A 23,472-nucleotide genomic window follows, 5' to 3' on the forward strand; every position below is an offset into this window, starting at 1 on the left:
TATGGAAAGGAATACAAGGAATACATATATGTTGGGAGGAGGCCCTTTCCTAGGTTGATTGTACACAACTGTTTATTTGGTTACATTCTAGTTTGAACAACCAAAATATTTTAAAAAGCACACCGCGTGCCTGCACTGTATTTTTGAAAACCATTGCCAGTGAACCAATTCTCTTTTTTTTTAGCCTAAGATGTTGTCAGTCCAAAAATTCCAGAAACACCTGAGTTGAATTTCCATGAGTTCTTTGTGTAGCCCATTCTTGGGGTGTCACAGTCACAGTCACAGTCACAGTCACTGTGCTCTGATTGCAACATTGTGTTGAGTCCCAGTTAACTCCATTCAACTCCATTTGTCTGACCACTTCAGTGGTCTATTGATTGAGCACGTTCCCTGATTGTCGGTGATTCGATCACCATCTGCATCTTACCAAAAGTCATTTAATGATGTTACTTCTTGTTGCTGTGCCTGGCACTTGGTTTTAAGGGATAATACAAGGACTGGTGGGCTTGGAGTCAGTATAATGGGTCTGATGCGGGTATCCATGTGAAACTGTGGCATGGTATCTCAGTGGTCTAGCACTATAAGACCAGCACACATGCATTTAGGCTCATCAGTTTATAGGTGCAATAATCTTGAATACAACATTAAACCCCAGACTAGCACAAGCACACCTGCATGTACTTCACTATAGAAGTGCAATAATCTTGAGCACGACATCAAACCCCATTTCACCTCATCAATAGGTAAATGGTATTAGTCCAGACTAGCACAAGAACACATTCATGAACATCGCTATATAAGTGCAAAGATCTTGAACGCGACATCAAACCCCATTTCACCTCATCAATAGGTAAATGGTATTAGTCCAGACTAGCACAAGCAAACATTCATGCACATTGCTATATAAGTGCAATAATCTTGAACACGACATCAAACCCCATTTTACCTCATCACCTCACATTTGCCTTGAAACGGTAGCATTAAGTAATATTGTTACCATCTCGGATAACATGGTTGCTATCTCTACACTAATGTTCCTTTTCTTTTCTTCAGTGTGCGCCTTGGCATCTTCTTGAGGAGGTATCCTATTGCCAGAGTGTTTGTTATTGTATATATGGTAAGGACAATTATCTTGAGGGGAGGTAACCCACTCTCACATGATCGGAGGTGCAAGGTAGCATGTCCAGGTCTCTAGAGTGATCGGTATCTCTTGGATACAATAATCATACAGTATATGAGAAAACCAGTCCTGCAATAAGCTGTCTCTATGTATAATTATGATGACACAGAACAAATAAAATCTGGAAAATAGATGAAGTGAAATGGTCACCTGACACTTCTTTACACATATATCACTGTGATAAGAGAAAGGAAATATGAGCAGTGTGCCACACAAAATTAATGATTGAGGCTTGATGAATTTTGCAAGAATTTTCTCTCATTAATAATATGATAAACATTTGCATGTTTAGCAGATGTTTAGTGTGCTGATGACATGTATTATGATAAAGAAAAGTAAGCATTACATAGAAGAAAGTGTAAATTTTGTCTTGTATCTTTGAGCATCATCTTTCAGGGATGATTGAACGTTGTTAAGCCTCAGCTGATCCTTTCTCTGCACACAGCAACTACAAGGGGATGTAGATTATAAGGACTAGTGGACTAAAACTGTTAGTTTCTATCGCTGCAATAGTATCCACAGAGAGGAATGTTGAGCTGGTTCATGGCAATACAACACCACCAATGCACAGCTCTGCACAGCTCTGTACAAATGCCAGCACCGTACTGGCGTTCTGTTTGGCTCATATGGAGCTTTGTAATAACCATGTGATCAGGCCTTGATTACATGAATAAAGGTTTCTCTGTGGCATTTATCAAAATCAAAATCACAGCGATAGAAACTAACAGTTTTAGTCCAATAGTCCTTATAATGATACCATATAGCAAAACCCTTAAAAATGGCAAATTTCTACTATGACTACAGGACTTGTGACAATTTCTAAGTCTGTATCGGTACTCATTGCTAGAGCTAGCAAAATATGGAGTGAGAGATGTTTTTGCTGAAATGGCTTGGTTAATGATTTTGGGACAACTAACTATGACAAAGTTACTGTTTTCATCACGGAAATGATATGACAGTTAAAGAAACTGACTGTGAGACTTTGTTTCAGGTTATACTGCACCTGTGGGTGATGATTGTTCTGTTGACCTATCAGCCTGAAATGCATGGAGCGGACTACCAGCCCAAACCCCCGGACGAAGTCCCCCACTGAGACACTGCTGACTTCTACCTGGCGATTATAGTGGTGCAGGGTAGACTGATCGTGATTATTGTGATATCCACAGGGAAGTTCACAGGCTTCAGGGGAATACTGTACTTAACAGAGGCATCCACTGACACTTTCAGGGAATATTAGTAAGATGATACACTTTCTGGGAATATTATTAAAATGATACTCTTCCGGGGAATATTATTAAGATGACACTTGCTGGGAATATAATTAAGATGATACACTTCCTGAGAGTATTATTATGATGATACACTTTCTGAGAATATTATTAAGATGATACACTTTCTGGGAATATTATTAAGATGACACACTTTCTGAGAGTATTATTAAGATGATACACTTTCTGAAAGTATTAATATGAGGATACACTTTCTGAGAATATTAAGTTGATACACTTCCTGGGAATATTATTAAGATGATACACTTCCTGAGAATATTATTAAGATGATACATTTTCTGGGAATATTATTAAGATGACACACTTTCTGAGAGTATTATTAAGATGATCCACTTTCTGAGAATATTATTAAGAAAGTGTATCATCTTAAAAACTTCCCACAAAATGTATCATCTTAATAATACTCTCAGAAAGTGGAAGATAATAATGGTACATAAAAATGTCCATTCTCTTGTTATAATATTTTTGTTTATATTCAAATACGAATTATTATTTCATACATATCATGAATATGAGATGTTTGAATTACTTTTTTTGAAAATAATACTTTAACACAAAAATATCCTGCCAAGGTTTCATATGGATTGCCAGTGTAAACCCCATTAAATCCTGAGTTAACTGACCACCGATACATACTGATTCTCAGGCACAAAGTATCTGCTAATCCTAATCCGGCACATCATCTTGTACTACACAGGACTCAGTTATCCCCGTGGTCATATTATGTCCACTGTTCATATAAGAACAGTGGCAAGGGAAGTAGTCTTGTGGCTTCTTGCATTCAGCTTGTTGTAGATGTTTATGGATAATTATACTTGGGAGATATGACATTGTTGAGGGATACATATAGACATTCTATGTTCATATTGTTCAGTGTGTGAAAACACTCTGGATACATATTTTATCGTGTGCTGAAGGCTGAAGTTCACTTTGAAGCAAGCTCTCACTTGGTATTTCAGTCATCATGATGTTTCATGCAGGTAGTGTTCAAAAGTCTGTTGTTCCAACTTGGGGACGACCCATTACCCAGGAGTAGGTAAGGGATTTATCTTGAATTCCAAACTCAGTGCCCGTGGCAGGCAAACTGGGAAAATATTGTGATATTGTTAAGTATTGGATGTTTTTAATTTGGGAATTATTCATTGAAATTGGGAATTTTTACTGACATTCACAGGAGACGTGGGGCAGAGTTGGCCTCCGATCAGGTCTTGATAAATCACTGCATGTATTCCTCTGACACCCCTAGACCTGAGAGACGACTACTCTACATTTGATGTACAGTTCAAACTTATCATGTCACCATGGTAACTAATGCAGCGTGCCTGTTGTCTTAAGCCTACAGCCTCCCGGTACCCTGATGTGCTGAGTGATGGTATTGCTCAGTAACCATGGTAACTAATGCAGTGTGCCTGTTGTCTTAAGCCTACAGCCTCCCAGTACCCTGATGTGCTTAGTGGTGGTATTGCTCAGTAACCATGGTAACTAATGCAGTGTGCCTGTTGTCTTAAGCCTACAAAATCCCAGTACCCTGATGTGCTGAGTGAAGTTATTGCTCGGTAACCATGGTAACTAATGCAGCGTGACTGTTGTCTTAAGCCTCCCAGTACCCTGATGTGCTGAGTGATAGTATTGCTCGGTAACCATGACATTCAGCTTGTGCCAGATTGTAAAGACAAAGCCAGAAAAGTCATGACATGAAAAGATGACATTCTTAGATTATGGTGTAGTAACTGCCATATCATCATTAACCCTTAGACTGCTGTACTAGCGACAGATTCATTTCAAACTGTTATACTATACTTGTAATTCAGGCATTGTTTTGATAATGAGACTTGCTGTTCAATCATGGATTAACAAAACTTAAGTAACTTTATTTTTGTTTGGACTGTGATCTTCCTTGAAGTGACAATTGTCGAGACCTGCACTGTCGTATTCAGTTGTTCTGATTTACTATTGAAACACAAGCAGTCCAAGGGTTAAAGAGACATTATGTTTCTTTCTGCACCTTTCTTATGATGTTATGAAACTTGGTGTGTAAAATATTCATTGCAAAGTTACAGGCACAGTTCACATGAGGCAGACAGTGATGTTTCAACAAACTCGGCTAAAACACCTCTCTCCTCACCCTTTTCTAGTAACTTATTGAAGTTCTCTCCCCTTGGAACATGTGACACTGGATTTCAAGTATTGGGAGCTTATTGGGTTGTAAATGAATACTGATTGGTGGACCCACAGTTGTATCATGTACCATGTCAGTGATAAGATATCATGTGAATAATATGATATAATGTGAATAATGAGATACCAGGTGAATTATAATATATCACGTGAATTATAAGACATGTGAATTACGGGATACCATGTGAATTATTGGATACCATGTGAATTAAAAGATACCATGTGAATTACGGGATACCATGTGAATTATAAGATACCATGTGAATTATTGGATACCATGTGAATTAAAAGATACCATGTGAATTATGGGATACCATGTGAATTTTTGGATACCCTGTGAATAATTAGAGACATGTGAGTAATGCATAAGTGGGAATGTATTGTGTGGAGATCAAAAGATATTTTTTTGTTGTATAGTATTTGCCATGTCACTTGTAATTTGAATGTGTGTGGGTCAGTGAGTGTTTGTGCGTGTGTACATGTTGAAATGTCTGCTTCCAAGGGTCTTCACACTGGACGTGTCAGTGAGCAATCAAAGTTTGTCGACTGGTTTGTTCAATGCAACTAGAAGCCAATTAGTTACTATTCCCAGCTATTCACTATATTAGATCGAATGTGATTTGGTGCTCATCTGGGGTTGTACAGACTGATTAGCCCTTATTTCCACCGTATTCCGTTTGTAGAAAATATTCAATGTTTACAATATTTCTGAAATAGATTTTATCGTAGACATAGGTGAGGTGAGGTGAAATGGGGTTTAACGTCGCATCCAAGATTATTGCACTTATATAGTGACGTGCATGCACGTGTATGTATGTGTGTGGCTGCTTGTACTAGGCCGGACTGATGCCGATTTATAGTGCTAGCTCACTGAGATACCATGCTGCAGTTTAACATGAATACCCCACTCAGACACAGTATACTGACTCCGAGCCGACCAGTTCTTGTTTTAGCCCCTTAATGCTGAGCGCCAGACAGGGTAACAACTTTTAACGTCTTTTGGTATGATGCGGTCGGGGATCGAACTCCGGACCTTCCGCTCTACCATTAGACCACGGAGGCGGTCCGTAGACATAGGACAGTGATCACATAATTGAATTCTGATGAATATTCTGAGAACATACATGATGTATTTAGTATATTGTATGTTAAATTAGATTCCAGTTAAGATGCCCGTCTTCAGTTATTCTTCAATGTATTTAATTCTGTTTCTTGTAGTAGGATAGAGCATCTTAATCCTAAATCATGCTTGTGACATAACCAACTGCTGGATGTAGGTTCAATCAGTAATATTTTTCTGAATATTTATGTTTATTAAAACATCTATTAATACTAACACTGTCTGTGGAGGCACTGATGTACAGTACCAGAACCAGGTCCTGATACTTGATACAAAACACTAGGTAGCTCCCACTGTACCATAGGCAGTGTAAGCTGTCACTGTTGGGACGAGGATGTTCCTCTGATGCATGGTTATGGGCACCTCACCTATAAGAAGTCGCTATGTGGCTGAAATAATGCTGATGCGACATTCATTTTTAACTCACTATAATGAGTAGGGTGGCACTAGTGGCTTATAAAGAGGGATCTTTCACTTGGTTGCACAAATTGTAAACTAATTCAAATTGGCATGTTGGATGATAAATAGTATCTCACCCTTGTGTTTTAAACTTTTATTGACATATGTTGATATATTTGATATCACAAGACAAGAGGTGAGATTCACACAATGGCTCATTTCTTTAGAATAGTATACATGTATATCCTATTCACTTAATTTGTACAAGGTTGAGACTAAACAAGTCTGTCTTTCTCATTTACAAGACTTCCAGGAGTATAAGCATATCGTGTGTATTGTTTCATATGTCTTCTTTTTTAACCATTGGTAACATCTGTATCTGTATGCAACTCTTTCTTTTCTTAGTTTTTATACATATATCCAGGTAAGATCCAACTTAAGATACACATAAAGGCAATGCTAGGAGTGGACATATTTTATGATGATGATGATTATGATAATTATGATGAAGACATTACTGTATATTATTCCTGTTATTGGGTTTACACAAGTGGGAGGGATGTGCTGGAATCTTGTCACGCTGTAAATAGTTGGATATCTACCATGTGATCTGTGACCCTGGGGGCAACACTTGTAAATACCATTGCACTATTATGTACAGATGTCATGTATAAATTACATATTTATGTCTGCTTTGTAAATATGTACATCAGTGTACAACCTGAGCCAAGAGTCTTTTCATGTATAGGATATTGTATGATGTACTGCATGGTCCTGAATAAATGGGAGGAAACGAGGCTGTGTGTGTCTTTTACAGGGCGACTGGAAGGATGGTCTTCATAAATGTATTATTTATCCAAGTCTCACAAGTTGCTCAGTAATGTTGCTGTGTGTTGACTTGCCCTACAGTTCCCATACAGTACAATTACAAGGCAACTTGATCATTGCTCATATCAAACACTGGATTGTCTGGTCCAGACTTGATTATTTACAAGCCGTCGTTGCTGAGTGTGGCATTACTCAACAAACATAGGGATAGGTCACCACCCCATCCTCAATTCGGGGTACCCATGCTTGCCGTAAAAGGCGACTAACGGGATCGGGTGGTCAGGCTTGCTGACTTGGTTGATGCATGTCATCCTATCCCAATGGCTTTGATCGATGGTCATGATATCAATCACTGGATTGTCTGGTCCAGACTCGATTATTTACAGACCGCCATCATATAGCTGGAATATTGCTGAGTGCAGCGTAAAACAACAAACCAACCATCCTCAATAGTCATCTCTTACAAGCACGGGGGGACTTATGACCTTGGTGTGCTCATAAACTTTTGTTTCATATCATGTTCTTGTAAAGAAATTACAAATGTTGCAGTACCGTCTTCATCCTGTTTGACAGAACTGGAAACACGAGGCAAGATTTAAGTGTTTATTCTTTACGTTGAGGAATTAACTAGATGGAGAATTATCTGCAAGTCTACATCAATATCAAAATGCAAAATGATCGACTGGACATGATTAGGTAAACCATCCATTATAATATTTCACAATGTCAGGAATGGGAGAGTAAAGAACGGTATCTCAATAACAATTACAGACGAATCACAATGATCATCAAATATCACAAACGTAGTCAATTAAAACCTTCGTTTCCATGGGCACCACTCTCCACAGCATTCATACTGGAACAGTAGGCTGCAGCAATACAGGGAAACTGGGTACTATATCTGACTGAGGACACAATACCACAGTGATACATACTCATGATAATGACTGACATTAACAGCAAACATACCTTTTGGAATACCGAATAGTTGGTTGCCAGTCAAGACTGAACAATAGCTAGAACTAACAACAGGTAACATGGAAAGGAAATAACGGACAATGTGAAAATGAGCTGGAAACAGTTTAAGAATTTATTACCATCTCACCATGCACAAAACTTTGCATCATATCATGAGTCATGTATCAGTGCATCTTGGAGTCGTTCCACCTCAGGAAATATTGACACATTACCATTTAATCAACAGTTTCATGTAACAGTTGAATCCATGCAGAACAAGGAAAATGGCCAAAGACTATTATCAGCAAGATTTCAGTACTGTTTCTATACATATGACCCACTTGCAACCGAGCTAATCCGCCATCTGTACCTAGAGTAACAAGGGCTAACACAGTGATATAGCTCATACACAATGTCTCAAAGATCCAGTGTGTAGGAGAGTTGAGCCACTGCATGGTACAACAGAAACATTTCACAACATGTACATGCGATATGTAAAGAAACAATTTGGCCAACCCAAAATACCTTTCTAGTTTTACATATTTACATGGTCGATATGCCATGAGAGAGGAGAAAAACATGTTGTCTAGTTCATTGCATGTTTATACTTCCTAAAGTATGTTTCACAAAAATATGAACAAAAAGATCCTTAAAAACCCATTTTCACTCCTATATTATTTTTTCTAAAAATTTAGATGAGCCAGTACTGTACAACAAGAATATGATTTAGTACGGCCTTACCATGTAAAAACAAAAGCTGAGTCAAAGATTTCTACTTAACATGCCAATTAATCACTGTCACGTTTGTTTTGCCATATCAGCAGTGTTTCATTTTTTGTGCCGAGCAAGACAACAAATTCAAGAAAAGACGTGACTTGGCAATATAAAAAGTTTTGACTCACACTATGGCAAAGTGTGTACTTGTTTACTGTAGTCTACAATCTCAACGCTACTAATCTATCTACACACAAAACAGTCACCTGTGACAGGCAGCAATGAATGTCCTGATCAATAAATTATACAGCAATATGGAAATGTAGATTATATACAAAGTTTCACAGAATCATACAAATAAACACAATAACCTGATCAGCAATAACCATCTGACAAGACCCTCCTTGGAAATGTTTCTGTTCGTGACAACAAAGTCTCGTGTTGAGACAATCTTAGGTTTCATCCAAGAGGACAAAAATGTTCAAGACAAACAAGGGTGCACATGGGACCTCATAATTGAACAGATTTGATTAAATTAAAGTGAGAATGTAAGTTTAATGCTGTGAGCAAAATAGAAGCCATACTTACAGTACGAGCACCAAGGATTTGCGTCTCATATTGCAACTGGTAGGGAATCAAACTCACTATTCTGAGTTACACCCAACCATTAAAGTTAAAAGATGACAGGGCCACCGAAGAAACTTAGTAACATTTACAGAAAATCAAACTAATCCTGAAGACTATAAATCAGTAAATGTTGCAAACATGCTATCACATGGATCTTGCGTTGCAGCAGTTCATCCTGATATCATTAAGTAACACCCCCCTACATCCCAAACAGATGATCCCCCTGCACACCCTTATGTGAAGCTGTGTGCTAGACACTGGCTATAGGTCTACGATGACGCCTAACCTATGTAACAATAATAGTTCTCTATGCTGGGCTATATTGCATGATCAGGGTGCCACCACGGCCATGTTTCTTCACTCAGAGCAGATCAGGTTCTGCTGATATTGATTTCTTGACCCGGAGGAGCATGGTGGTCAGCCATTGGTCGAGGCGGGAAATACTGTCGAACTCCTGAAGAGACTGGGTAAATGCATCCACATTCTCCTCCTCGCACGCCTTCAACAGCGACTGAAAGCAGGAAAGTTACATTGGAACAGATGATTACCATATCTACATTAAGAACAGTCCAGTCCTGTATCCCTGACATAGCTCATAGTTATATTTTTAGTGAGTGAGTGCGTGAGAGAGAGTAAATTTGATTTTACGTTGCTTTAAGTAATATTCCAGCAATATCACGGCGGGGGACACCAGAAATGGGCTTCACACATTGTACCCATGTCGAGAATCGAACCTGGGTCTTCGGCGTGACGAGCGAACGCTTTAACAACTAGGCTATCCGACGGCCCCATATGTTTAGTAGATTTTAGTAGGGTTGGCTAAAAAGATCAATATCGGAGTTATTGTTGATGGGAAGAAATATTAACGATTATTGATATGAAAATTGTGTCATGGATAATATCTTATATGAATTATTGTGATGAATAAATTTTAGATTCACTAAAACAGCCATGTTATTGTCAATCATGTCAATTGCCGAAGAGGGAAAGCAACTGTTTCTGTTATCTTGAATGTCCACAAAGTCATCCATGCATAAATGTGTTACTGCTCACCACGAGTCACCAGTGGAGTGAAATATGTTGTTTTCTTTCAGATGTTTTTTGGGTATTCGCTCAAAGTTACTTCTCCGATATTTATTGATAATTGATCGATAATTAGTAAACGATTATCAATCTCTATGATCTGTATCAATAGCAAGTCCCAGATTTTAGTGTTGTTAGGGTCTGGGGCAGAGGTTTTTGATAGACTAATATACTAAAAATAATGACCCTCCTGAATTTCTTGTCCTATTTTTGGATGACCCTCCCGAAAAGACAAAATGCAAAAGCACTTTATATTTTATCATAAAATGCCAATCTTTTTCATGACCCTCTCCAAATACATGTATTTTTTTTTTATGACACTCCCCTAGAGAGTCATATTGTTGGTGACCCTCCCCTGATTCCCTCTGACCCATCCCCCTAAAATATATGACTAGTCCCTTATATGGCCTGTGATAAGCAGCTTTATTAGACCAGTAGACCGAACAGTAATTTACAAGAATCTGGCTTCTGACTAGTGCCGCAATCATAAATAGATATATATCATGATATATAGCTCCAATCCCTACAGGTCACCTATTTCTATTTCTTATTGTAATATCAATTGATTCTAAAAATAGTAACTGAAGGAAAACTAACCTGAACGTCATCAATTCTATTTCCCTAAATACAAACCTTTCTTTGATATCCAATGAAAGAAGTATTTCGGACACTAATTCCCATTCCGTAGTTAACTAGCTTTATAATTATGCGTGATATCGGAAACATCAAACTAGCAGTTAGGAAAAGAATTATTTTGTCTCACTGTCATTTGTACACAGTGAGTGAGTGAGTGAGTGAGTTTGGTTTTAGGCCGCTTTTAGTAATATTCCAGCAATACCACGGCAGGGGACATCAGAAATGGGCTTCACACATTGTACCCATGTCGGGAATCGAACCCGGGTCTTCGGCGTGACGAGCGAACGCTTTAACCACTAGGCTACCCGACCGCCCCCATTTGTACACCCCATACAGTCTGTAAACCCAAACTATTAAGCATGGCCAGCCAGAAACGAACATGAAAGCCATTCTCCTACCTTAACGAGTTTACACTCCCTCGATTCAGAAAAGGCTGGAAACATGTCCTCGTACTTCTGAATACATATCTGGGCATTGACCTGGTCCAGACACATGTGACACACCGCTGCACGGAAGAAGTGGTCTTTGGCACTGTACTTCAACAACGAGTTGTCCATTGCCGATATGCCAACCTGTAACCATGACAACACATTGGCGTCAGTACCACAGAGAGGTGCCACACTACCCTTTCCTGGAACCTGGATGTTATTGTTTCCTGAGATCTTGGTACAGATATTGTCATATGCTTTTAACAAAATTAAGTTGCAATGATCAATTAATTGCATCTACAAGGAAGTGATATAGAATGACCTTAGTCAGCAATATTACAGCTGGGAAGACGGAGCGTGAATCTTACAACCTACCTGTTCATAAATCTCCACAGCTTTTTCATAATTTTCTAATTGAGCTGAAAACTGTGCAACCTTCAATAGGCATTTATTGGCGGAACTGAAAGACAAACAGACACTTTGATAATAACGGGGAAACAGGTTAAACTGTTCTTTATTTTGATACTTTCTTACTCCTGTTACATTAGATTAAAAACTTGCTTAAGAAAAATATACATTTCTGTTATAAACTGCATATCATGCATATAGCAGAAGAAAAATTACATGTTCCAAAATATTGTTGCTGTGTCGTTATTAATACACATGGATAATTAAGGTTTTGATGACAAATGACAACAGCATTCTATTTGAGGTGGCCATGTTACCTGTTAGACTCTTCTCCCTTGTAGTAGTCAGCAGCCTGCTCATAGTTGGCGATGGCCTGCCACAGAAACACAACGCTCAGAGTCACAACCTCAGCTGATGAAGCAGTTCAAGTCATCATCAATACTTTATGGGTTTGTATATGTTACAATCCATGTGTAAAACGACTGAAATTTTCACTTAGGCAATTTACAAAACGCTAAATTATTTCAGTCATTTTACAATTATTTTTCCGTCAGATTGTTTAAAAGTCATAAATAAGTTCAAAAGGCCTAAAACATCATAACAGACTTATTATCATCATTATGATAGGATTAATTTATTTTAAAAAAAATATACATTGACTTTCTTTTTCTGTTAAGCCTATCACTCCCATCAATGGGTGATGAAATAGAGCATAAAATGTTTGGAATTTGTTATCATAATATAGTGAATAAAAAAAATTATGACTGAAATATTGTGAGTTTCGTAAAAAACCAAAGTGAAAATTTCACTGTAACATTTGCACTAGGTTCTATGGTCGGTATGAAGTGTAATCTGTACTGTTAACCAACTAATCAAGCCACGATGATCATTTGGTTGCAGCTCAGACCAGTGAGCGCTCATCTTACATAACTCACACAGCACTGTTCTCAGGATGTACTCAACAAGTGCTACGGCTGCCCTGTGGCCGCCCTTAAACACATTGCTTTAATGTCAAGATAGGGTTCGCACAAAGGTCACAACTGAAGTTAACATCGTCATTTCCTTAGCTGATTATAAATAGACATGTGTCACTGCCACACCGCATAGAGGATATGTATTCACGAGTGATGGAGGAACATACCGGTATAGCCTTGCTTCAAGGCTGTACTGAGTGATAAGTCTATGGATGTATTATAATTCTATCCTTACAATAGGCAAGTCTAGATAAGCGCACAGTTCATCTAAGGACGCCAGTCTCTTATAGAGGCAATTTGCTCTTATTATTAATATTATAATCTAGAAATTATGATTTAAACTAATAAATTTTGCCTTAGAGACTTGTGCAAGCCTAACCGCTGTAGTGCAAACATACGTATGAAGTACTGACAACAAGTTCAAGTATACTATGGAACCATGTTGTGCTGCGAACATCTATCTATAGTAGGGCTGCAACGAATACACTATGAGGCGAATATGATTCATATCATGAATATAGGGTAACGAATATGAATATTAATTCACAAATACAATAACAAGTCAGCAGCTGATGTATTATTTGTTATATTCAGTGAAACAATAACATAAATTATATGACATGGTTTGTTAACTATTAATATATTATACATTTATATACTGCACTTATCCTGATACTAGTATCTGCTCAAATGCGACAATGACCAGTGACCACAATACTGTCAAATTAAATATTATAAGAGTGTTATCTTTGAAGAAATCTATGCATATAATATGTTCTTATGGATATTTTTAGGTACAGGGTATGTGAATGCACATGATTGCATATTCATAAATAATGAATTCAATTCATGAATGATTACGGTTCGATTCACCGACTACGCGAATGAATCGTAACAGCCCTAATCTATAGTGACAGTTAACCATCAACTCCGAGTTACTCTATGACTAAAGTTATGTTATTGTAGAATCACAACCATCAGTCACAGCGAACTACATGAAGACAAATGTCTTGTGAATTATTCGGGCTAATGCTGAAATGTGAGCTATGACAAATCAATTGATACTTTTAACACGACCCAATATTGATTTCAAAGAAAAAGATCCATTTATCAACTCACTTGTTCAATATCGACTAGTTCAGTTTCATAGATCTCTGCAATGGTGATGTGGTGTTTGGCTGCAATCGTAAACCTCCCCTGCAAACAGACAGTGACTGTAGCAGGTCAAAGCATTAAAGATTATTGTAATCACCATAAACATGATAAATGTTACATGAAAATAAATGCAAACTGATCTTTTTTCCATTCATGTATCATAGTGATTATGTGAGATGGGTTTAACACCGCTTTTAACAGTACTCCAGTTATATCATGTCAGCTTGATTTGGGAGGAAAGCCCAAAGTGATGCAGGTCCTACACATTTACCCCACAAGCATGGGTATGGTGCTGACAAACCTAGAAACATAATCATGGTGCACAGGGATTCGAACCAGTAATCATAGATGACTGGGTCACCAATGCCCCCCCCCCCCAAAAAGAATTTAAAAAAAAATTCTATCATTTATTCAAAACATACTCCTCAAAACAAGTCAAATATGTTATGGTGCTGACAAACCTAGAAGAAACATAATCATGGTGGACCGGGATTTGAACCAGTAATCATAGACGACTGGGTCACCAATACCCCCCCCCCCCCCCCCCCCACCCCCCCCCCAAAAATTAAAATTCTCTTTCCATTCTCTCATTTATCCAAAACATACTACTCAAAACAAGTTAAACATGTTAAAGAATGCCCAGTGTTTTTAGGAGAGATTGGGATTGTTTTCAGACAATGAATCAACAAGGTGAATAATCAACTTAATAGATAAGAGTTGATGGATCTACTTCTTTTATTGTTTCAAAGCAATGTATTGGTACAGATGCTAGTACCTTTAGCAAACAGGTTGATGAATGAGCATCTGAACTGAAATACTGCATTGAAACAATAAATATGATAAAACAAGTTGACATCCATCTTCATTGTTACTACAGCTTCTAAAATGCCTTTTAATGACGTAAAAAATTTAACAATTGACTTTTTTTTAAAAATGAGGTGCTTAACCATGTTAACAATGATTAAATAATGTAAAATAGACAATTGTGTTGAACGTGTTGAATAGCTGTCAGAATATCAGATAAAAGATTTGTTTGTTGTTTAATGCCGCACAAAGCAATATTCCAGCTATATATCTTGACCAGACAATCCAGTGATTGACATCATGAGCATCGATCACCCCAATTGGGATACAATGACATTCATCAACCAAGTCATCAAGCCTGACCACCCGATTCCATTAGTCGCCTCTTACGACAAGCACGGGTCTCTAAAGATCAATTCTAACCCAGATCTTCACAGGTGACAACCTTAAGAGAAAAAAAAAGAGTGAACCTAGAATGCGCTAGCATTTATATTTATTCCACCTGAAGGTAAAACATACATGATCAGCACGACCAGTACGTACAGTAGGTGAAACTGTGAAACTATGGGTCAAAGGAAAAAACAATGAGTAAGCTTATACGAACACAGTTCCCATGGCAACATATTCAGATACTGTAGTTTCTTGAAGAACGAAGCAAAAATCAAATGTCCATCAAAACCCATGTTGCTCATGCTACAGCTGCAGCTGACATTGTGATAAAAAAACCTTGTGACAACTTTTTGCCTAGTTACCATGGTTACGTTATTGTGTTGACCTTTGTAGTGATCAAAGAGTGCAATAACAACCCACAACATGTACATCACTACATGGATCAGGGGTTGATTTAACAACAAACTTATATGTAGACTGCAGTTACCATGGTTACTGGCCCTTTTCCAAACTGGCCTACAACAAAATGGCGGAGGCCGCAAAGTGGCTAATCCTGAGGTCACTATACCACCTAGCAGTGTACTGAACATTCTAAAACTCCCCGCCCTGAAACGACTTTTCCTGCACTCTGAGAATAAATCTTGGCTTCCATTTGCTTTATATCGTGGTGATTTATGAGCAAATATAGATATTATTGTACACAACATTACAGAATAGCAGTTGGCTGTCATTCTACCGAGATGATCGACATAAATCTTTCTTAGAGTTAACCTTTCACATGACCTCATCCCACCTAAGATTTTCTCATCGAAGTAACAAATTCAAGAGCAGTGTCCAATTAAAAAAATTAAACATGCATGGAGAAGGGGTGAAATTTTGACTAGCCGGACCGGCCATCTACTTTACGTTTCGGCAAGCCCTTTGTACTTTGCACTGACCACAGGCCAAAGGGCCAACAGTTTAATCGACCCCTGTGAATCAATCACAAGAAGCGTTCATGAAAGGTTAGTGCAAACTAGATGCAGACGATTATCCACATCATGAATATTCAACAGTGAGTAAGCGAAAGCATGTCACATGTTCCATGAATTACAACATATTTATTCCACACAGGATCCCATTACCATAATCACTGTTATCACACAATAAACATACATTCCATCCCACAAAACATCAAATAACTGTCAAGTGTTGCCATGGTAACATTTTCCCGAATGTCTACATGACATTCTACTGGCTTCATCACTCACCATATCTGTGTAGATTGTTACTGCTTGATGTAAACTTTTGATTGCCTCTGAAAGAAATAAATATTTTACAGTTGTCAGATTGTAAGCAAAATCAAGTTGACTATTTCAATGACATGATTAGTGTGAAAAAATGTGTCAGTATACACATGGTATAATTTATGTTAAACTAGAGCAGAAATATAATGCCTCCAGGTTGGACAGTATTTCAGTTATATCCCAATATCATTTAAATCAAATCTTAATTCTCGCTACCAATAAACACAGATCTGAGGACATCTTATTGCGGGTCACGTCAGAATGACCATTTATCCTACCAATCACAGCGTCGCTCACCACTGAATCCATACAATCTAGGCCATCTATTAGCCATTCTGATTGGCCAATGTCGACTTCTTGTCTGTCATTCAATTGGTCGGGGAGGGAAGCCAAAAGGGATGCAGGTGTTAGGTGTTCACCACTTTGGTGAGTGAGTGTGAATGGTTTTACGCCACTTTCAGCAATATTCCTGTAATATCACGACAGGGGACACCAGAAATGGGCATCACACATTGTACCATGGGAAATCAAGCCGAGTTTCAGGGTGACGAGCGAAGGCTTTAACCACTCGGCTAACAAACCGCCCCCACTTTTGCACAGATTATATGGTACTGACAAATCAAGAAACATAATCGGGTGAATATGGGATTCAAACCCATGATCATAGGATCAACTCACTTGGCCACCCGTGCACTAACGGTGACACTTACACTGGTCTGCTGGTCTGAGTCTGGTATATATCCTTAAGTACCAGTAAAATTAAATAAATGCTGGTCCAGTGGTCTTGTGTTATTTGGGAGTAAAAGTTTGTATGTATTTTAAATCAGCAATAGATTGACTCTAAACTCTGAGCACCACCAGTAGCCTAACACCCCTGCATGGTAGTGGTTCACACTCTAATCACACTTGTTGTAAGAACATGATAAGCATCTGAGATTAAAAACCTTTCTTGGTCAGAGACCCAACAAGACCAAAACACTTTTCCATGTGCTGGTCCTTTGGTTGGTTGGTTTGTTTGTTTGTTGTTTAACGCCGCACTCAGCAATATTCCAGCTATATGACGGCGGTCTGTAAATAATCGAGTCTGGACCAGACAATCCAGTGATTAATATCATGAGCATCGATCCACGCAATTGGGATCGATGACATGCATCAACCAAGACAGCGAGTCTGACCACCCGATCCCGTTAGTCGCCTCTTACGACAAGCATAGTCACCTTTTAGGCAAGCATGGGTTGCTGAAGACCTATTCTACCCCGGCGACTTCACGGGCCGCTGGTCCTTAGGACCACTGACAATAATTGGCGCTGGTCCTTTGGACAAACAGTGACCAAGAACCAGAAACATGCTTTATAATGAGGTCATAAGCCTCAATCATAACAATATATACATACATTAAAAGTAACTTTCAGTACACACAGTTGAGGCAAAATGTTGTCTTTTTCATCTGAATATTGAATTTCAGGCAGATAGTACTATGAGGGATGGCTGAAACGTTTTGAGCCACAGCATGATGGACTGTGTTGATTATTTTTCAACATAATCCCCTCTGAGGTCCACATATTTCTGCCAAAGAAGCTGGAGTGTCTGGATCCGTCTGGCGTAGAGAGCTTCCTCCTGGAGGTCTAAAAAGTCCTCCACAGCAGAAATGATGTCATCAGTATTTGTATAATCATGATAATGTTTGCCAGACAGTTCTTTCTTGAAATTTGGGAACAGGTGGAAATCTGATGGTGCTAAATCTGCTGAATACTGAGGATGTTCAATGATACCTAGACTTGCACAAGTCTCTTGACAATAATTATGTTTAAATCAAGTTCTACATTATGTAAATAATAAGAACAAGTTGTCCCTATAAGAGACTGGAGGCCTTAGTACTGTCCACATATCTAGACTTGTATAATAGGAGGATAGAATTACTACACATCCATGGACTTTTCTTTCATTGCAGCCTTGGAGCAAGGCTAAATGACACATTGTCTGCATGGATGACTGTTGGCACTCATCCTTTCAGTTGGAGATACTTGATGACAGGATTCTACCCACTTGTGTCCAAATTCATGAACAGGGAACACCTCATCACCTTGATGCCTGCAGAATTAAGCTGCCTGGTTGTGTCATTGGTTCAAATGCTGCACGTAAGCACAGAAACGTATTTTACTTACTAAATGCCAACAGATATCCTTCAATATTAGACCAGTGAAGATCCGGGGTAGAATAGGTCTTCAGCAACCCATGCTTGCCGTAAAAGGCGACTATGCTTGTCGTAAGAGGCGACTGGCGGGATTGGTTGGTCAGGCTCGCTGACTTGGTTGATGCATGTCATCGATCCCAATTGCGTGGATCGATGTTCAGGATATCAATCACTGGATTGTCTGGTCCAGACTAGATTATTTACAGTCCGCCGTCATATAGCTGGAATATTGCTGAGTGCGGCGTTAAACAACAAACCAACCAACCAACCTTCAATATTAGGCTCAGAACTTTTCAGCCACCCCAGCATGCAGGTCATTTAGTGTACTGTAATATACATCCACAGTGTTTTCATTAGGGGTGAAACAACACAGCAAGGTCAAGATACGATACATATCACGATATATAGGTCACGATACAATATGTATCGCTTTACCCATACTTCCGTCAAATCACATGGAAACTTATTGACAAGAAATATTTCTGAGCAGGTTCAATAGGTAAAGCTAGCTGTAGACACATGTTCGTATCGGCTATTTTTAGTAGTGAATGTGAAACCCTAAATACAACACATTTCACAATATTTAACTGACCATAAGGATGGGTGTCATTATACCAGTAGTAAGTAAATTCATTTAGCAAGTGTATCGTCTTGTATCGATACAGAAAATTATGTATCATGTATTGTATCGTGACATCAAAACCCACAATGCACCGGTGTACCAATGTATCGTTTCAGCCCTAGTGTTGACTGTATGTATTCGGTGTGTATTCTCACCATTAGGATCCCCTTTCCTGTAACAGTTTCCTGCATCTACATAATGTGTGGCAGCTTCATGTTTGCTGCCGAGTTCTATCTGTAGTTGGCCTGCTCGGCAAAATGATTCACCAGCAGCTGAAACAAACATAAGACATCTTTTTTTACTGAGGGAATCTTGGCAAAGTGCCCCTGTACCTGCTGTACACGGAGCAAAATATCCTGGACACCAGTTATCAGAATCAGTTATGCTGGTCTGGACTGAATCTGTGAAACGCCATGGATCATGTGTGACGCCCTGTCAAGTGAGTGAGTGAGTATGGTTTCATGCCGCATTTAGCAATATTCCAGCAATATCACGGCAGGGGACACCACAAATGGGCTTCACACATTGTACCCATGTCGGGAATCGAACCCGGGTCTTCGGCGTGACGAGCGAATGCTTTAACCACTAGGCTACCTGACCGCCCCATGCCCTGTCAAGAGAGGAGTGAGCAATAAGTCTACTTCAGTTCAACCTTAGATATTACTTATTTGGATCACAAACCTTCCTGCTCCAATTCTTTAAGAAAGTGTCAATGAGATGGCAACATATTTTTCTTAGCTGTATGCCAAACAAATAAATCTGAAACTAATAGTATTCCATTCTAATGGGAACCTGGTCTAAAGTTCTTGCAAGCGTTGATTACCATATTCACTGTATAAAATGCCCTGCACCAACACATGACAGTCTGTATTTTGTTGTGTATATTACACATTTCTTTTTACAGAAAACAGCAACGCAGAAGGGGCATATTGGTATCTGCCTAGTAACTATTATCGAAATTGTTTCACCAAAGTTGAACTAAGTTTGTTCAGTGTTAATTTAAGTCCTGGCTTCCAGTTGTCCATCACTATCACCTATCAGCGCCAATTAACTGTTAAATTCCCTTCCCTTGTTAAGTTTCCACCTTTGTTTATAAATTGTTATCGTATTGCATTTGTTGTTCTTCCAGGTACATACATACTGATGAAGGATTACTGTAAGTATATATACTCAGAAACGTTGTGTTCCTCATGATAAACATGATAAAGAATTGACATCCATAAATTCTCTTCCTCATGTGCATCACTTCTAAATGTCATTCAACCACTTAAGTGTGCTAACTACCTCTTGATCTCTGAAACTAAATTTTACTTGCTCTGTATGGTCATAACAAGCACCCCATTTGTCAACATAATGCAACTGGGACAAAGTCCAGCATAACAGTCGCATAAACTGTCAACTATCATTTCCTGACAAGATACAGTGTAGATTCCGTCTACTGCAATCCCATGATAATCAATGTCTGGCATGTATACTGTAAATGACACACTTATGAAAGATGCAATATAAACATGATACATGAAGGATCATAGAAAAAGATGAGACCATTGAAGCTTCAAACAGGGATATCGGAAACACTTAGTGTTGTAACGAGTTAGCAGTAGCACTGTAACCACGGCTGCAACCTATCATGGGAATCTGTCGTAATTAATTGGTATTTAGTATAACTATTAAATCGTGTTTGACATGTTTGAATCATGCCCAGTGTACCTGCAGCCCTGACGACTGTTTTTTATTTCATACGACATTCTACATCGATTATACCTTTCAACAATCTTCTTAACTTTCCAGAATGATCGACTGATTGATTATTTCTTCAGCAACACTATTAATCATGAGTATATGTTCTGAAACATCATGAGGAATCAACCAAGATTACCTGCCCACTTCTTGGCCATCTTGAAGGAATTTGCTGCACGCACATACAGTTCTGCTGCTTCTTCTATCTTGCTTGAGCCACTAACAAACAGAGAATGAACAAATGACCACCTCGTCATGACACTGAAACTGATGTCAAGCCAACAATGACCTCTATGATCAAGCCAACATCGTTAAACAAGATAATAATTAACTACTTTACACAATAAACATGATCAAGTCATCAATCTTATTATGCCTATTACTCACCATTGAATATATACTACTCAATAGAAGTTACAGAACACTGGATATTTTCAAAACATTGGGTGTTCATTAACTTCTACTAAGTAGTACATAATATGTACAGAAACATTTCCTAATGTTATCATCACCAAAGGGAAAGGGAAATTATGCCATGTATTCAAACATGGGGAATGAACATGATGAAACAGACTTCAATTAAGTCATAAATATCAGAGTAACCCCAAACTCAATCCAGACGAAATTGAAAGAAGTTGTCAATCCAGACACTTCTAAAGACAAAAGTTTGTCCTGAAGTCCTGATTAAAACTAGGTTGGAAAGACCACTGCCAGTCCCACCAACCCCACTAAAACATGAGACCTGTGAAGAATCCGGGGTAGAATAGGCCTTCAGCAACCCATACTTGCCTAAAAGGCGACTTACAGGCTCGCTGACTTGGTTGATACATGTCATCGATCCCAATTGCGTGGATCGATGCTCATGATGTCAATCACTGGATTGTCTGGTCCAGACGCGATTATTTTACAGACCGCCATCATATAGCTGGAATATTGCTTTTTCAATGCAGGGAAATATCATAAAATGAGACACTTTGCATATGTATTTATTTTTATAGCATTTAATTGAAGTTTGGTGTATATAGTATGACTCTATATTATCACAGGTTCTATATATATATATCCACACCCCTTGTTGCCTGTTTACTTATGCAAATCTAAGCTCGATATTTCATTGCTTGATCGAATACAGGACTTGATGTGGTATGTCACGGCTACTCATAAGTATACATGTTAACTTTCCTTTGACAGTCTCTGGAATGTTTTTGGAGTGGAATTACCCCTACCTCCATTCGAAATTTAATAGAAAAGAACCAATTTGTTTGGACATTCATAACACATTTTGGACGGTCTTCTCCTTTCTCGTTTATCCCTTTTTCCTGTCTCACTTTCATCTCCATCTTATGCTCACCAGTGCCATAGCTACATTTGATTTCCTTCAGGCTTAGACAAGATCAGTCAGTAGCAACCTAGATTTGACATATCCCATGGTATCATTTGGGTACTTGGGTTTTTTTTATCTAGCATCACATAATTATCATATTGTGATAAACAAATATGTGACAGTTCTGTTAACAAACACACACTGAAGAAGACATACATATCAGGAAAAAACGTGATTGAGTGACAGATGAAGATGTGACGAGGTTCATCGCCTTACCCAAACAAATTTCCCAAGAAACCTTTCGCCCCTTTCTGTTTCTTCTCCGCCTCCTGCATCAACATAATTCCTTTCTGTTCTGCGTCACCCATCTTGTCTGCTCAACTGTGTCAATGTTACCCCTATATTTATCTTAATATATCACAGATTTAATAATAATCTTTTAGAGGCATAAATACATCGCGAAATTCACGTCACTTCCTTTACTCCCACCACACAGCGCCGTCTATGAAAATGGGAGATAACTCTCTATTTCCGCTTCCGTTGAAGCATAATAAAATCTCCGAATTCCCTCACGATGGCGTGTCAATCATATAAAGACAGCACCACCATTTGCAAACAACAGTATATCTTGTCATGAACAATAAATTGTATCAGAGACGAATTATTTTTTAGGTGTCACTTTATCCACCCTGATTTAGCATGGAACACAACAGTTCAAAACAACGAGCACCTGTGTATCTCGTTATTGTGTTCGAAGTTTTCTTCTTTTACGGGCGCATTCGACAGAAGAAAAAGATTTAAGATGGGGCATATTCCAGCATTATCACGACAGGGTATTATACCATGACACTGATATAGGGTTTTATACCATACATCTGGAAAGTGCGATTCTGTTGGTCAATCAGAGATTTCAAATTACAACACCTCTGATTGAAGCAGCTGAAAATGACGGCCGCATCTTCGCGGAAAGTTATTTTGATAGAAATGTATTTCTCTCTCAATCATTGTCGTTAGGCATTCAGAAGATAAACATACTATGTTTTCAATATAGAGCTAGGTAGCCGAGGTTTTAAACGCGCAAAATTGCATTTGGAACTGAATGTGATGCATGAATTAAGTCCTTGTTATCAATGGAA

At 38.5% G+C, this 23,472-nt stretch overlaps 2 protein-coding genes across 3 annotated transcripts in view; one reads left to right on the forward strand and one right to left on the reverse strand.

The window, feature by feature from the left end:
• The window catches only part of LOC124131873 (golgin subfamily A member 5-like), a 40,833-nt gene extending 33,870 nt beyond the window's left edge, over window positions 1–6,963 (forward strand). For both annotated transcript variants that reach the window (XM_046495376.2, XM_046495377.2), the window contains exons 14-15: window positions 1,054–1,117; window positions 2,172–6,963. In XM_046495376.2, coding sequence (XP_046351332.1) covers window positions 1,054–1,117; window positions 2,172–2,273 — 166 coding nt within the window. In that variant the 3' untranslated portion in view covers window positions 2,274–6,963. The remainder of the gene's footprint in view (window positions 1–1,053; window positions 1,118–2,171) is intronic.
• Window positions 6,964–7,584: 621 nt separating this feature from the next.
• On the reverse strand, window positions 7,585–22,831 carry LOC124131872 (alpha-soluble NSF attachment protein-like). Its single transcript, XM_046495375.2, has 9 exons — window positions 22,613–22,831; window positions 21,152–21,231; window positions 19,428–19,544; window positions 16,421–16,467; window positions 13,941–14,018; window positions 12,165–12,220; window positions 11,815–11,899; window positions 11,410–11,583; window positions 7,585–9,803 (listed from the first exon to the last, which is right to left on the reverse strand). The coding sequence occupies exons 1-9, from the start codon at window positions 22,702–22,704 to the stop codon at window positions 9,654–9,656; spliced, it is 879 nt and encodes a 292-aa protein (XP_046351331.1). The 5' UTR covers window positions 22,705–22,831; the 3' UTR covers window positions 7,585–9,653.
• Between the last annotated feature and the right edge of the window lie 641 nt (window positions 22,832–23,472).

This window comes from Haliotis rufescens, unplaced genomic scaffold, assembly GCF_023055435.1.
Source record: "Haliotis rufescens isolate VD_foot unplaced genomic scaffold, xgHalRufe1.0.p SCAF_3, whole genome shotgun sequence".
Classification (NCBI taxonomy): domain Eukaryota; kingdom Metazoa; phylum Mollusca; class Gastropoda; order Lepetellida; family Haliotidae; genus Haliotis; species Haliotis rufescens.

Coding starts and splice junctions, on each gene's coding strand:
- LOC124131872 (XM_046495375.2), bottom strand. CDS start 22,704: ATGGGTGACGCAGAACAGAAAGGAATTATGTTGATGCAGGAGGCGGAG. Junction 14,019..16,420: donor TAACAATCTACACAGATATG/GTGAGTGATGAA, acceptor GTCTGTTTGCAG/GGGAGGTTTACGATTGCAGC. Junction 11,584..11,814: donor CTGTGGAGATTTATGAACAG/GTAGGTTGTAAG, acceptor TCATGGTTACAG/GTTGGCATATCGGCAATGGA.